Genomic DNA, 13,752 nt, shown 5'->3' with positions numbered 1-13,752 from the left:
TCCTCTGCTTTTCTAGCCAGTTTATCTCCAGCCTTGACTGCCCATGGCCCTCCTATGTAGTGTCCCAACTTTCGGTATTTTGAGCGCGGGAATTTGCCCCCAACAAACGTTTCCACTACAATTTGACTAACAATGGTGACTTCCTAGGTGATCTAGCGGACTTGGTGGGGTTTCTCTGTCATCTTGGCGAGCGCAAGTGGGATATCTTTGAGCGAATACAAGACTACAACCCCGACCTAGAGATGTGCGGTACCTGCTTCAAAAGTATCAGGAGCATGCTGCTGGGATGTCATATCTAACTTTCCTGCTACGAGCGGACTCATATTCAAATCATGAAACTGAGTATTTCTCGGAGAATCTACGAGCAACAAGCTCTGGTACGGAGAAACACTTGAATCATAACCCCTGAAATTGGAGAGAAATTATAGCAGTCTTGTCGATTCCGACTGAAACTGCGGCATGGTACTGAATGTCTAAGCCTATAACTCGGTTGCACCCCAAGAACTGGCGTCCTATGTCTCTGGAACATACTTCAACTTGTGGACTCGGGCCCGGACTAAATGAGATTGATTTTCAGGGAATATGTACTGTCATCCCGAAAATTTATTCCACTCTTCAACACTACGGCTCCTAATATTGTGGTGGTCATACTTAGGAATTGAAATAGCAGCTATTGAGAATCATGGGATGAGCTCCGACATATACATTATTCACTTGTTCCAAGGTTCATGCTGTAAGTTTTTCAATTATCTTATGCTCTTATACTTTCTCATTTTCGCTCATGAGACTTGATTCCTTCCAATCAGAGCCAAGTCATTGATATCTGGATGCCATTCGCCCAGTCAAACTTGATAATCTTTCATCTTCAAATCCGACCAAATTGAGCTTCGCAAATTTTCTCTGTGCTCAAGAAAATTGCTTGTTATATAGAATATAATATTTCACTGTGGCATCATAGGAGTATTTTCTAGTTCAAGAGGGTGAAAGGGTCCTGCAGTACTTGACAATCTGGGCAGCTTCTAGATTATGTTAAAGTGGTTGTAAAATGGAAAAGTTCACGACTGAGCGCAGAATTTACGGGCATCACTCAACTCTTGCATTGAATCTCTCATAAAGTAGACTGCATCGTTTGAGAGCCTTTAACTGTCATTCTCCTAGGTTGTGGACCCCCTCTTAGATTGTATGATCATGTAGTAGTAACTTTTTTGTAGAAAACCCGATGCATAAATTTAGGGTCAACTAGACTATAGAGGCAGGAGCGATCACTATCATACGATTTCCTAAAGCTATATTCACATGGCTTGCCACAGCAAACAATAAACAAAGCTTCCATAGTGATAATCAGACGCGCTCGAACGCGTCCAAGCGCGACTCCAGTGTTGATTCTTCGAGAAAGACAACATCGCCAACCTCATCACAGAATACAGCAGCTCAATGGCTATCCCTCGGGCCCCAGGCTTCTCGGGTTTACATGTTATCTGTTCTATTGAGCAACTGTAGTTGGTATAAGCTTGCCGTCGTTATTGTAATAATTTTAAGGATTAGATAGAGTAGAGTAAGCATAAACTTAAGCTTAATTTATAGTCAGATATGGGCCATTGAAGACCAAGAGGACTTGATCCATTTGATGATTTCACATCAAATTTCTCCCCATCACTACACACTCTTCTCTTCTCATCTACCTCTCCATCTCGTTATCTGTCTGACTCCGACACCTACGCTTCACACATCCCTACAACGTGAATCATTTCGTTCTAAACGTTTATTTCACACTCCTCATAACCTCCTCTACTCTTCTATTACCTCATCCTATCACCAAGTTCCTCTCCCATATCCTACCAATGTCTTCATCGTGGGAGAAGTCCTCATCTGAGGCACCCACCTCGACCATCCCGTTCAGCTCGGCGGGTTCGGAAGCAATCCCGAGCGATGAGGATTCGTTGATGACAATGGCCCGAGACACCCCTTGGAGTCCCGCGGAGTCATTCCATGAATACCTCGATGATGAATCCATGGGGTTTTCTTCTTCATCTCCATCGGGGGACAGCTTGATCCTTCAGTCTATTGAGCACGACGACAGTGTCGCCCTGGTTTCTCCGCAGAACCCTCTGTCAAACGACCTCTTCATGAGATTGATGAGACCAGCTGCTCAGCTGATGATCTCTCCTACCGACCCAACCCTAACTCCTGCTGAACAAGCCCTCAAACGCCGCGAGGAGCTGTTCAGCCACGTCCCTCACAGGGTTCAGAAGACCATGCACAGTGTCAGAACTACTCGGCACGCATTGGCTGATCCTACCGCGACCCCATCCTCTCCTCCTAAATGGATTAAGAACGTGCTCTCCAAGTTCATCTCGGAGAAATGGCCACAGATTGTGGAGCACCATAAGACAATCCTGGCCACCGCAGAGAAGAAGTCCCGCTTGAGAGAACTCGAACGCGAACTTCAGACCCCAGAAGTGAAAAGCGTTCTGCTCAAACTCAAAGAGCGTGGAGAGTTGAAGAAGGATCTCTGCTTGTCTTACACCGACATTGCCGATCAGATCTTTGCCGAGGAGGACCCGGACCTGTGGGATATGCTTCTCGAGCTGTACCAACAGGAAGTTGGAGAAAATCTTCTGGAGCCTCACTCTCCCCCAGACCCTCCCGGATTTTCGGCTGTTATCAACGACTTGCTCTACGATCCAACCCAAGACCCCGGCCATGGAAGCAAGCAGTCCTAGTTTTGTCAACAATCGCCGAAGGAAATGACATGCGGAGTCTGGTATCAATTCAACGGACATGTTGCAGGTGGAGGTCTACGAATAACCTGGAAGGTACCTTTGTACGATATGTTTGCACGAGACCTTGAGTGTACCAGACTATCCAGCTATCTGAACGAAATCTAATTCACCGTTGCCTTTCGAACATTTCTGTAGATCGTCAAATTGCTTTCATTATACATGGATATCGTTTCTATACAAGTAGCTAAAACAGAGTTATGGCATGTCCGTCTTCGATCAGAAGAAGTGGAGATCAGACTCGGCCCAGCCCTGGGCAAGAAGCACTTTCTTTGCCGACTGTTCCATTGCCCCTGGTCCACAAAGAATGGCCATACTGCTCTCTTCGGGAGGCGCAAACTCCTTCACCAAGTCCTCCGAGATACGTCCCCGGCGACCCGTCCAGTTCTCTGACCCCTTCGTCAGGGTATGTACAAGAGTACACTTTTCCCTGTCTGTTTCCACATATTTATCAAGCTCCGAACGACACAGTATGTCCTCCTCCAGTCTGTTTCCATCGAGCACAACACACTTCGTTGGATCTTGTGAATCTTCCATGACAGCACGCAAGACCTGGAAGATCGGTGTAATGCCAGTGCCACCACAGATCATCTTGAAAGATTTGACATGGCGTTCCTTGCCACTGATGAGTACACGTCCGTTGCCCAGATACTCGAATCGACCAGTGGGCCCCTTGCAGTCAATCTCAGCTCCAATTTTGAGTTTGTCAAGGGCCATTGTCATCTTTCCACCGGGAACATCCTTGGTTGGGAAATAGATCTTGACCAGCAACTCCATCTTGCCTTCCATGTTTGTGTCTGAGATGGGAGTGTATGATCTGATGATGGCTTCTTTGGTGTCCGGGTCGTTGACTTTGATCATCAAGTGTTGGCCGATCGGCAAGCCCAAAGTCTGCTTTTCGTGTTCCAAATCGAAGACGAATATCCTGGTGTCCCAGGATACGGTCTTTACCTCTGAGAGTTTGAGTTTCGACCAAACGCGTGACTGAAGGAATGTTGGGCGGGGCTCGTCGGATACAGCTCCAGTGTTGCTGTTGAGCGCTTTCAGAGATGCTGCGTCCAATGTACCAATATGGTAGTCGGGCATCATCAACTTCGCAGTCTCGGAATCTGTGAAGCGTGTTAGCAGAATAGCGGAGAAGTTGGACTTCGATCTACTTACGAATTGCCAAGAAGTCCTCTGACACGTCAAGCCCGGCAGAGGATGTAATACTGATTGCTCCTCCAGGGTGGCCCTCAAGGAACCCGGTGCCGTCATACACTTCACCGTTCACAACGAACCAAGGCTTCTCGCTGCTGCTGTTTGCCTTGAGCTCTTCCAGACTAATTTGGCGGCTCACTCCTTCTTTCTTCATGTTGATCTCCTTTACAGGCTCTTGTTCCACAGGTTCTTCACCTTGGTGCCTCTCGCCCCAATTGCCGTTTGTCAAATCACCACCCGCCTTCTTGACCCTTTCCATCCAGCCTCCAGCCCTGGCTGGATGTGTCGGGTGTTCGAACTTCAGAAGGTTTCCTTCTTTCGTTATCGCAACCCGGAACCATGGGTTGTTCATCATACCGAGAACAGACCAGTACATATCGCGTGGCTGGGCGGTCATTGCTTCGTCCATAGCTCGCACAAGTAGCGCATCGCTATCTTCCAAGTCTGAGACGGGGATGGAGAGAGACCAGAATGACCAGCAATAACAGGTCTCTCGTTGCCACATGTCGACTTTTCCTCCAAACAACTCGCCGTCGTATTCTCGGTACTTGTCTTCGGCGTATTCAATGTCGGCAAGGCGCCATGCTGCAAATCAACAAATATTAGCAAGATTTTCACACATTTCTTGAGCCAGGACGCCTTACATTTGCCTTTGTCCAAGGATATCTCAACCCTTGTGATCCGTCGACCACCACCTGCGTATGCATAACCCTTCGCAGTGTATGTTTTTCCACTCGAGGTCAAGTCCAGTGTCTCTTCATGCTCTGGGTGTACAGCGACTGAGTTGACATTAAGGTCGTAAATGGCATATCTCTCATCAGTCCACCACTTCTTATCCGCCGCAGCCATCTCGGGGGAAACCGTTGTTCTAATAAAGGTGTTAGTTCAGGAATGCAAGGCTTATTCTCCCAGAACAACTTACGGAAGCACCCGGTTATCGTAAATATGATACCAGTTTTCACTTGGGGCATCCGTCACAATTAACTTGGTCAACCACTTCACACTGCGACCACCGATCTGGCCGGGTACAACTGCCCGCAGGGGACGGCCATGATCTGGGGTAAGTGCCTCGCCGTTCATCTTGTAAGCCAGCATGATCAACTTGTTCCGGTCCATAGCCCAGTTCAATTTGACAGAGGTTCCATAGTATCCATTGGGCTATAGAGCGAGTTAGTCCCTTGTTCTTACATCTCATAACCTGCTCCAAGGTAATATTTCCCATACCAATTTATCAGCCCCCTCCATGCACACAAACTTGGCTCGTCGGAGAGGCTTCGCGCTGCAGAGGATATCGGCCATTAAAGGTCCTGTGAACAGGGCAGTTGATAGACCAGCTGGACCCCATGAGAAGCCTTTCGACTTCCGAACGGTGTTCTGTTCTTTCCGTCTGTTGCCAGCACAGACGAGTGTGATTGGTGCGGTGATTGAATCATATTTCTCGAGAATTTCACGGAAGCTCAAAGTGATGGGGTTTTCCACAAGTCTAGATACAATTAGTTTTAATTTATACTCATGAATGCCTAAGTAAGCGACAGTGTCGTCACTCACCCTTCAATGCTTAGCTTCCAGTCGGGGATGTCTTCGTCGCGAACCTGTGGTACGGCGCCATGGTTTCGGACATAGAACAATTCGGGTGGCGTGAGGAATCCTTATGGGACGATCAGATGGATGTCCTCGATAGCTGAAAGCATTGTGAAATTATAGTACCTTGATTAAATAACGTTGTCAAAGGAGCCTCTACATTGAAAGGATGGACGCCGGTCAGTCGAATAAGTCTTGAATCACGAGGCACATGGTTATCGGGGGTGCCTTTGTCGATATCTAGAATCTCGGTCGGGCTGAAGGATGGCGGCGGTAGAGGGATATCAACTTCTTGTGGCGTTGGTAGGTCATGGAATGTGATATGTGATTTCTTGAATGACAACTTGTCACTATTGACAAGAACTTGTGTGGTAGTCATCGCCATGGCGAATGTACTGTGTGTGTGACACGTGGGAATTTTTTTTGGTTTCGTAGTAAATAATAATGAACGGAATCTACGATGGACTCTTAAACTGATAATAAGGATAAGACACACCAAGCAATCTCATCTAATATCATCTCATAACGGTCGATTGCCGAGAATAACGTCCATTAGTAAAAAAGGAAATCGTCTATACGATGTCAGACCCGAGATTGCCCACGACATCCGCCAGAATCCACGGTTTTGTACGCATCTCCGCGGGTCCGGAGGGGCAGTTCTTACGACATTAAATAAGGCATTACATGATATGAGTGTGGGCTATTATTCCGACCTAAGGTCTTCGGGGGGGAATTCGTCAATATGGGTGTTTTTAGCCCTTATCAGGGCATAGATCGGGACCAATCAGAGCGAGGGGATTGTTATCAGAGTAGAGTTAGTTGATCTCCATTAGTGTTTTGCCACCATCTCCGCGGAAGGCCAGTCCCCGTCCATGTTCTTATCAACGATCGCCTTCGAATGAACTCACCGATGTGGACCCTACTTCTTCCGATGTCCATACTCATTGCTTGTTCGTCGCAACTTTGTACTCCGGACTGCAATAATCGTAAAGTTCGGTTTTCTTAAAACTAGATTGTAGCCATATTTTTGTAGCGTAGTACGGGTCATTCTGTTTTCAACTCTCTGACACTGTGTTATCCGTCACTATGCCAGTTCTAGACGGGCTTCGCCATGGCGAGCCGGTCGACGGCAGCGCCAGCCCCAGCTTCCATGCCGAACCTACTACTACGCGACAAAAGATTGTAATTGTTGGATTGGGAATGGTTGCCATCTCATTGATGTAGGTCTTACAGAGAGAGACATTGGCGAATTCGTCTCGCGCTAACAAAATAACTCTAGTGAGAAAGTGATTAAGCAGGATACGGCCCGCCGATACGATATCCTGGTTATTGGAGAAGAGCCGCACATCGCATACAACCGTGTAGGACTCTCAACATACTTTGAGCACCGTAAGATTGAGGATCTATACCTCAATCCCAAAGAATGGGTCAGTTTACTGCTACCAACCGTGAAACTTTGGAAGAAGTGGTGTCATCCTAATGCGATAATATAGTACGGATCATTCAAAGAGCGCGCTTTCGATCACCATCTCAACACCCGAGTTACCGAGATCGATTCCAAGAACAAGACCGTTCTAACATCAACCGGAGAAACGATTTCATATGATATTCTCGTTCTTGCTACTGGCTCCGATGCCGTCCTCCCCACCAACACCCCTGGCCATGATGCCAAGGGCATTTTCGTATACCGCACAATTCAAGATCTCGAAAACCTCATTGACTTTGCATCCAAACACAAGGGTCAAACGGCTGTCACGGTCGGAGGAGGTCTGCTTGGCCTAGAAGCCGCCAAGGCTATGACGGATCTAGAGGATTTCGGCAATGTCAAACTGATTGATCGCAACAAGTGGGTCTTGGCCCGGCAACTAGACGCTGACGCCGGCTCTTTGGTTACTCGCAAGATTCGGGAGTTGGGTCTCGATGTGCTCCACCAGAAGCGGGTCAAGGCCGTCAACACAGACGCGGATAACAACGTGGTGGGTATGACATTTGAGGATGGTGAGGAGATTGAATGCTGCTGCATTTGCTTCGCGGTAAGTTCTGTCTTACGGTTTGAGGCCTTTGGAGGCATCCACTAATTGTTCTCTTATAGATCGGCGTAAAACCCAGAGATGAACTCGGCCAATCAGCCGGTATCCAGTCGGCTTCAAGGGGTGGCTTTGTCATTGACGAAAGGTAAATTAACACTTCGATATTTCCCTTTGTAATGAGGATATCTAACTAACACATTTAGCCTTCAAACATCCGTACCTGGAATCTACGCCGTCGGCGAATGCGCCAGCTGGGAGAACCAGACATTCGGTATCATTGCGCCCGGTATCGAAATGGCCGATGTCCTCGCCTACAACCTCACAAACCCCGACAAGGAGCAGAAGCGCTTCACTCGCCCCGATCTCAGCACCAAGCTGAAGCTGCTTGGAGTTGATGTTGCCTCGTTTGGAGATTTCTTTGCCGATCGAGATGGGCCCAAGTTCCTCCCCGGTCGTCGTCCCTCGGTCATCGACGGTGTCAACACAGAAGCACCCCGTGAGAAGGAACCTCCCGTAAAGGCATTGACATACAAGGATCCATTTGGCGGAGTGTACAAGAAGTACCTCTTCACCATGGATGGCAAATTCCTCCTAGGAGGCATGATGATCGGCGACACCAAGGACTACCTCAAATTGAACACGATGGTCAAGAGTCAGAAGGAACTGGAGGTGCCACCAAGCCAATTTATTCTTGGGGCACAGAGCGATGGCGAGGAGAATGCTGATGACCTGTAAGCTGCCGTGTGAATTTTTACTGATTTCGTGTCACTAACACTCTACTCTAGTGATGATAGCGTGCAAATTTGCTCCTGTCATAACGTGACCAAGGGCGATGTGGTTGAGTCTGTCAAGAACGGAACTTGCAAGACCATGGGTGAAGTCAAGTCCTGCACCAAGGCTGGTACCGGTTGTGGTGGCTGTCTGCCTTTGGTGCAATCCATCTTCAACAAGACCATGCTCGAAATGGGACAAGAGGTGTCAAACCACTGTGAGTATAAAGTTCTTACCGATAAGCTTGATGTCTCGTGAATACTGACTTTATTAGTGTGCCAACATATCCCCTACTCCCGTGCCGATCTATACAACATTGTCGCTATCAAGCAGCTGAAGACCTTCCCCGAGGTGATGAAAGGTGCCGGCAAGAACCCCGATTCCTTGGGTTGTGAACTGTGCAAGCCTGCCATTGGCTCAATCCTGTCCAGTCTGTTCAACCCACACGTCATGGACAAGGGATATAACGATCTCCAAGACACCAACGACAAGTTCCTCGCCAACATCCAAAGAAACGGCACATTCTCCGTCGTGCCTCGAGTACCAGGTGGAGAGATCACCGCCGATAGGCTAATTGCCATTGGATCCGTCGCCAAGAAATACGGACTTTACTGCAAGATCACCGGTGCCCAGCGCATTGATATGTTCGGAGCAAAGAAGCAGGATCTTCTGGCCATCTGGACCGAGCTTGTGGACGCTGGTATGGAGAGTGGTCATGCGTATGCCAAGGCTCTCCGTGCTATCAAGAGTTGTGTCGGTACTACCTGGTGTCGATTTGGTGTTGGTGACAGTGTCGGCATGGCCATTCGATTGGAGGAGCGATACAAGAGTATTCGCGCACCTCATAAGTTCAAGGCCGCTGTGTCGGGTTGTGTACGAGAGTGCGCCGAGGCACAGAACAAAGAGTGAGGCTCCTCCCCAATATCCTCCGCCATTCTGACAAGACAAACACTAACAAAATGACAGTTTCGGTCTTATCGCGACCGACAAAGGTTTCAATATCTATGTCGGAGGTAACGGTGGTGCTAAGCCTCGGCACTCTGAGCTGCTTGTTACGGATGTACCTCCTGAGATGGTTATGCCCATCATTGATCGCTACTTGATCTTCTACATTCGCACAGCAGACAAGTTGCAAAGAACCGCCCGTTGGATCGAGAACTTGCCTGGTGGCATCAGCTATCTGAAGGAAGTTATTATCGATGATAAGCTGGGTATCTGCGCCGACATGGAGCGACAGATGCAGGAGCTTGTTGACAGCTACTTCTGCGAGTGGACTGAGACTGTCCGGGATCCAAAGCGACGAAAGACCTTCCAGCAATTCGCCAACACGGACGAAACCGTTGAAACGGTCGAAGTGATCAAGGAACGTGCCCAGAGCCGCCCCACATACTGGCCCGCGACCTCAGCGCAAGAAGACTTCAAGGGCCATCAGTGGACAAGCCTTGCATGGCAGCCAGTTGTCAAATCGGATCACTTCTCAGACGAGCCTCCACAAGTCTCATCGGCGAATGTCAAGCGAGGAGATACTCAACTCGCCGTATTCAAGATCAAGGGCAAGTTCTACGCGACGCAGCAGATGTGCCCCCATAAGCGAGCATTCGTTCTTTCGGACGGTCTGATCGGCGATGACGACGCTGGCAAGTACTGGGTTTCATGCCCGTACCACAAGCGCAACTTCGAGCTCAATGGCGAACAAGCCGGGCGATGCACCAACGATGAGAGCATGAACATCGCTACTTTCCCCGTGGAAGAAAGAGACGACGGGTGGGTCTACGTCAAGCTACCTCCCATCGAGGAGCTGGACTCCGTTCTCGGAACGGAGAAGTGGAAGGTCAAGAAGGGAGAAGCTCCAGACCCGTTCCAGAAGCTGGACAAGCGGTACAAGGGCATGAAGGGCAAGAAAGTGGCCGAGGGTGAAGGCGTTTCCAAATCGCTAGCTCAGCCAGCGAAGGGTATTGACTGGTAGAGGTTGTAGAATGTTCATGTAACGATTGGATGGTATTTTGGCGTTCGGGCTGGATTTTATTTCGGTTGCCTCATTGCCTCATTGGCCTCATACATAGCGAGATACACAATTTTGAGATTTCAGTTAATTCATCAATGCATTTCAATAGATCTGAGAACTGGCATGGCTCATTGAATAACTCGTTAATTTATCAATTCATTCCAATAGATCTGAGAAATGGTCTAGCTCATTGAATGCTGTATTCCATCAAAATTGAAAATCGAGCCCCTATACAAAGACTAGTACAAATTGGTCTAATTTACTATCCTATCAGCCTATTAGAATGACCCAGTAATGACTAACGAGGCCAAAAAATTGCGCTAATCGAATCTTGGCCTCACGATGGAGTTCGGGAGACTGTAAAACAAGCTAGTACAACACTGGATTCTCGGTATAGGGAAATTTCGAGCGTGGGAGCTCATCACCGCTCGAAAATTTTCATTCTGTCGCTTATCGAAGTTTTTCAATGATGTCAGCATTTCAAAAGATGTGCACACACAGACGCACGAAACCACGTTGACGGCGAATTCATCGCGTGGAGGGAAGGTGCATCCCACGTTTTCTGCAAGCCATTGGGCTCTTGGGCGTTTGCATTCCTCGGAGAACGTTCTTCTTATTCAAGATTTTCCTCCCAATCTTCCCATGTATATGAGATATGGTGTTAGCCATCCGGAGTACTCTGCGCCGCGAAGAGGCGATGGGCCACAGTCATAGTCGTCAACCAGCGATTCCAGGGCTAAAGAGGATTTTTACAAGGGAAGAACTCTTATTTAACTATTTCCGCGGAGGTCAGATCAACCCGATTAAGATCATTCCTGACCCACAGAAAAGTGGTTCACGTCTCCATCCCTATCTTCGTCGCACGTTCGATATCCAATGAGAGGCAATGCGTTTATCAATACCGGGCCTGGTGGGCCTGACAAACCCTTGCTCCAGCGAACCGCCCCAAACCCCAGACATTAGGATTGAATTACATACTTAGCCGGTGGCTGTGAAATGATTCTTCCATTCCCATGGTTGAACCCGCGGAGTTATGAAATTCTAAATCCCAAACCACCTTCTTATCGGGAGTGGTCGTTTAGGGTTTCTGGCACTCGGGCCGCGTTTTCATAGGCCATTCCGATACATTCCTTATCTTTACCGGATTTATGGCCCAGACCACCCTGTCCAATTCAGGCCTTTGGTCAGCCTGTGCGTGTCTGGGGGATTGCCTTATCTATCGAGTGATCTGCTAATAGAGTAAGATCTTCGTCGAATCAGCGTAGGTGGATATAATCTGGCTTCTTGCTTTTTTGGTCGTGAATAATCTACCCGATTTTAGTTCGTGCGCTGCTTGCTATTCTCCCAGGCACCGCGATAACCGTGATTGTGGCTCTGCATGTGTCATAATGAAATTAGGCCTGGTATACGAGTATCAGCCTTAGATGCGAACCTCTCGGTCTATATAGATGTTAACGGTTTCCGGTTAAATTTGAGCTTCACACACTTCAACAATTCGATCTCATTACCTGAGCCTCCTCTATCAGACGCAATTCTTAAATCGATCTCTCGATATTAAAGCCCTTGTGCTATCCTCATTGAAAACCATACAGCCCATCACCATCTTTTTTAAAGCGGATCAACACGCTTCTTGAGCCCGCAATGGCTATTAGCTCTCTCAGAGTTCTCTATGCCTCGCCAGAGGTCAACCCTGCTAACAGGAAAGCCATCACTATTCCTATTTTGAACCCAATCAACCAATATGGCCGAGTTTTCTTCTTTGCCTGGATGGGTTTCATGGTCGCATTCCTTTCGTGGTATGCGTTCCCCCCACTGGTAAGTTGTACAATCCCTACTCAAGAGTATCTCAAAACGCAATTGGCCGCTAAACTGATTCTATAGTTGACTGTTACCATCAAAAAAGACTTGCACATGAGCCAACAAGATGTGGCCAACTCCAACATTGTCGCGCTTCTTGCAACGTAAGATATCTGATTCGCTACAACTTATCAACATGGTCTAATTCCGTCTAGTTTCCTCGTTCGATTCATTGCCGGCCCACTCTGTGATCGCTTTGGACCCCGCTTGGTCTTTGTCGGTCTTTTGCTCGCTGGATCTATCCCTACCGCCATGGCAGGCCTTGTGACCACTCCTAAGGGCCTGATCGCTCTTCGCTTCTTCGTCGGTATTCTAGGTGGTACATTCGTCCCATGCCAGGTCTGGTGCACTGGATTCTTTGACAAGAAGATTGTCGGCACAGCCAACTCGCTCGCTGCTGGCTTCGGTAACGCCGGTGGTGGCATTACATAGTATGCTTTCCCAGACTGAAATCTATTTAAATCCATATACTAACAATATTGTGCTCTAGCTTCGTTATGCCCGCCATTTTCGATTCTCTCGTCGCTAACCAGGGATTGACTGCCCACAAGGCTTGGCGTATCGCATACGTTGTTCCCTTCATTATCATTGTCTTCATCGCTATGGGTATGCTTTTCCTGTGCGAGGATACCCCGACTGGAAAGTGGTCGGAGCGTCACCTTTGGGCTAAGGAGACCTCTTCCACCGAGACCACCTCTCAAGGCAACATCATCGAAATCAACTCCGGTGTCTCCTCTAGCGGACCCTCAACTACGCCCTCTTTGTATAACATGGGCTTGGAAGATGTGGAGAAGAAGGGCGCTCGGTCTCCCCGGGTTGTCGACAAGGACGCTTCGGCAATTGGTCAGATCGACACTCTCCGTCAAGACACCGTCGTTGCGCCGACTCGCAAGGAAGCATTCCGTGTTGCCTTCAGTCTCTCTACCATGGCCGTCGCAATCCCCTATGCCTGCTCCTTTGGATCGGAGCTCGCTATCAACTCTATCCTTGGAACCTACTACGAGAAGAACTTCCCCCACATGGGCCAAACCAAGACCGGTGAGTGGGCAGCTATGTTCGGCCTGCTGAACGTCGTGTTCCGTCCCATCGGTGGTCTTTTGGGAGATGTTCTCTACCGCTTCACTGGCAGTGTCTGGTCCAAGAAGCTGCTTCTGTCCTCTTTGGGACTCATCATGGGAGCCTTCGAGCTGGCAATTGGCTTCACTAACCCCAAGAGCGAGGGAACCATGTTCGGCCTTGTCGCTGGTCTGGCCTTGTTCCTGGAGGCTTGCAACGGTGCCAACTTCGCTGTTGTCCCTCATGTGCACTCTTATGCCAACGGTATCGTTTCCGGTATTGTGGGCGGATTCGGTAACCTGGGTGGTATTATCTTTGCCATCATCTTCAGATACCACGGTTCCGACTATGGAAAGTCCCTGTGGATCATTGGTGCGATCTCTTTGGCTGCCAACTTGGCTGTGAGCTGGATTCGCCCGGTTCCCAAGAACCCAGTCATTGTTTCGTGAAGACTGTGAAAGTGAACATTGTT

General features: G+C 48.5%; 4 protein-coding genes across 4 annotated transcripts; 2 read left to right on the top strand and 2 right to left on the bottom strand.

Annotated features, from left to right (window-relative positions):
- Window positions 1-2,180: 2,180 nt before the first annotated feature.
- Window positions 2,181-2,783, bottom strand: N7496_011537 (uncharacterized protein; the record flags this gene model as incomplete). The annotated part of the gene is made up of 1 exon (XM_056704450.1): window positions 2,181-2,783. One exon carries the CDS (start codon window positions 2,781-2,783, stop codon window positions 2,181-2,183), a length of 603 nt encoding a protein of 200 aa, XP_056550410.1.
- A 216-nt stretch (window positions 2,784-2,999) lies between these two features.
- On the bottom strand, window positions 3,000-5,946 carry niaD (nitrate reductase NiaD; the record flags this gene model as incomplete). Its single annotated transcript, XM_056704449.1, has 7 exons — window positions 3,000-3,889; window positions 3,942-4,565; window positions 4,625-4,848; window positions 4,903-5,138; window positions 5,205-5,463; window positions 5,529-5,628; window positions 5,688-5,946. The coding sequence occupies 7 exons, from the start codon at window positions 5,944-5,946 to the stop codon at window positions 3,000-3,002; spliced, it is 2,592 nt and encodes an 863-aa protein (XP_056550409.1).
- Window positions 5,947-6,647: 701 nt separating this feature from the next.
- niiA (nitrite reductase niiA) lies at window positions 6,648-10,328 on the top strand (the record flags this gene model as incomplete). The annotated part of the gene is made up of 8 exons (XM_056704448.1): window positions 6,648-6,781; window positions 6,841-6,988; window positions 7,055-7,594; window positions 7,654-7,736; window positions 7,795-8,322; window positions 8,377-8,579; window positions 8,637-9,267; window positions 9,329-10,328. The coding sequence occupies 8 exons, from the start codon at window positions 6,648-6,650 to the stop codon at window positions 10,326-10,328; spliced, it is 3,267 nt and encodes a 1,088-aa protein (XP_056550408.1).
- A 1,680-nt stretch (window positions 10,329-12,008) lies between these two features.
- Window positions 12,009-13,729, top strand: N7496_011534 (MFS transporter; the record flags this gene model as incomplete). Its single annotated transcript, XM_056704447.1, has 4 exons — window positions 12,009-12,182; window positions 12,249-12,328; window positions 12,380-12,655; window positions 12,715-13,729. 4 exons carry the CDS (start codon window positions 12,009-12,011, stop codon window positions 13,727-13,729), a joined length of 1,545 nt encoding a protein of 514 aa, XP_056550407.1.
- Window positions 13,730-13,752: the final 23 nt, after the last annotated feature.

This window comes from Penicillium cataractarum, assembly GCF_028827025.1.
Source record: "Penicillium cataractarum strain IBT 29864 chromosome Unknown utg000009l, whole genome shotgun sequence".
Taxonomy (NCBI): domain Eukaryota; kingdom Fungi; phylum Ascomycota; class Eurotiomycetes; order Eurotiales; family Aspergillaceae; genus Penicillium; species Penicillium cataractarum.
The sequence above is the reverse complement of the archived record's forward strand: the minus strand, read 5'-3'. Positions and strand labels throughout refer to the sequence as shown.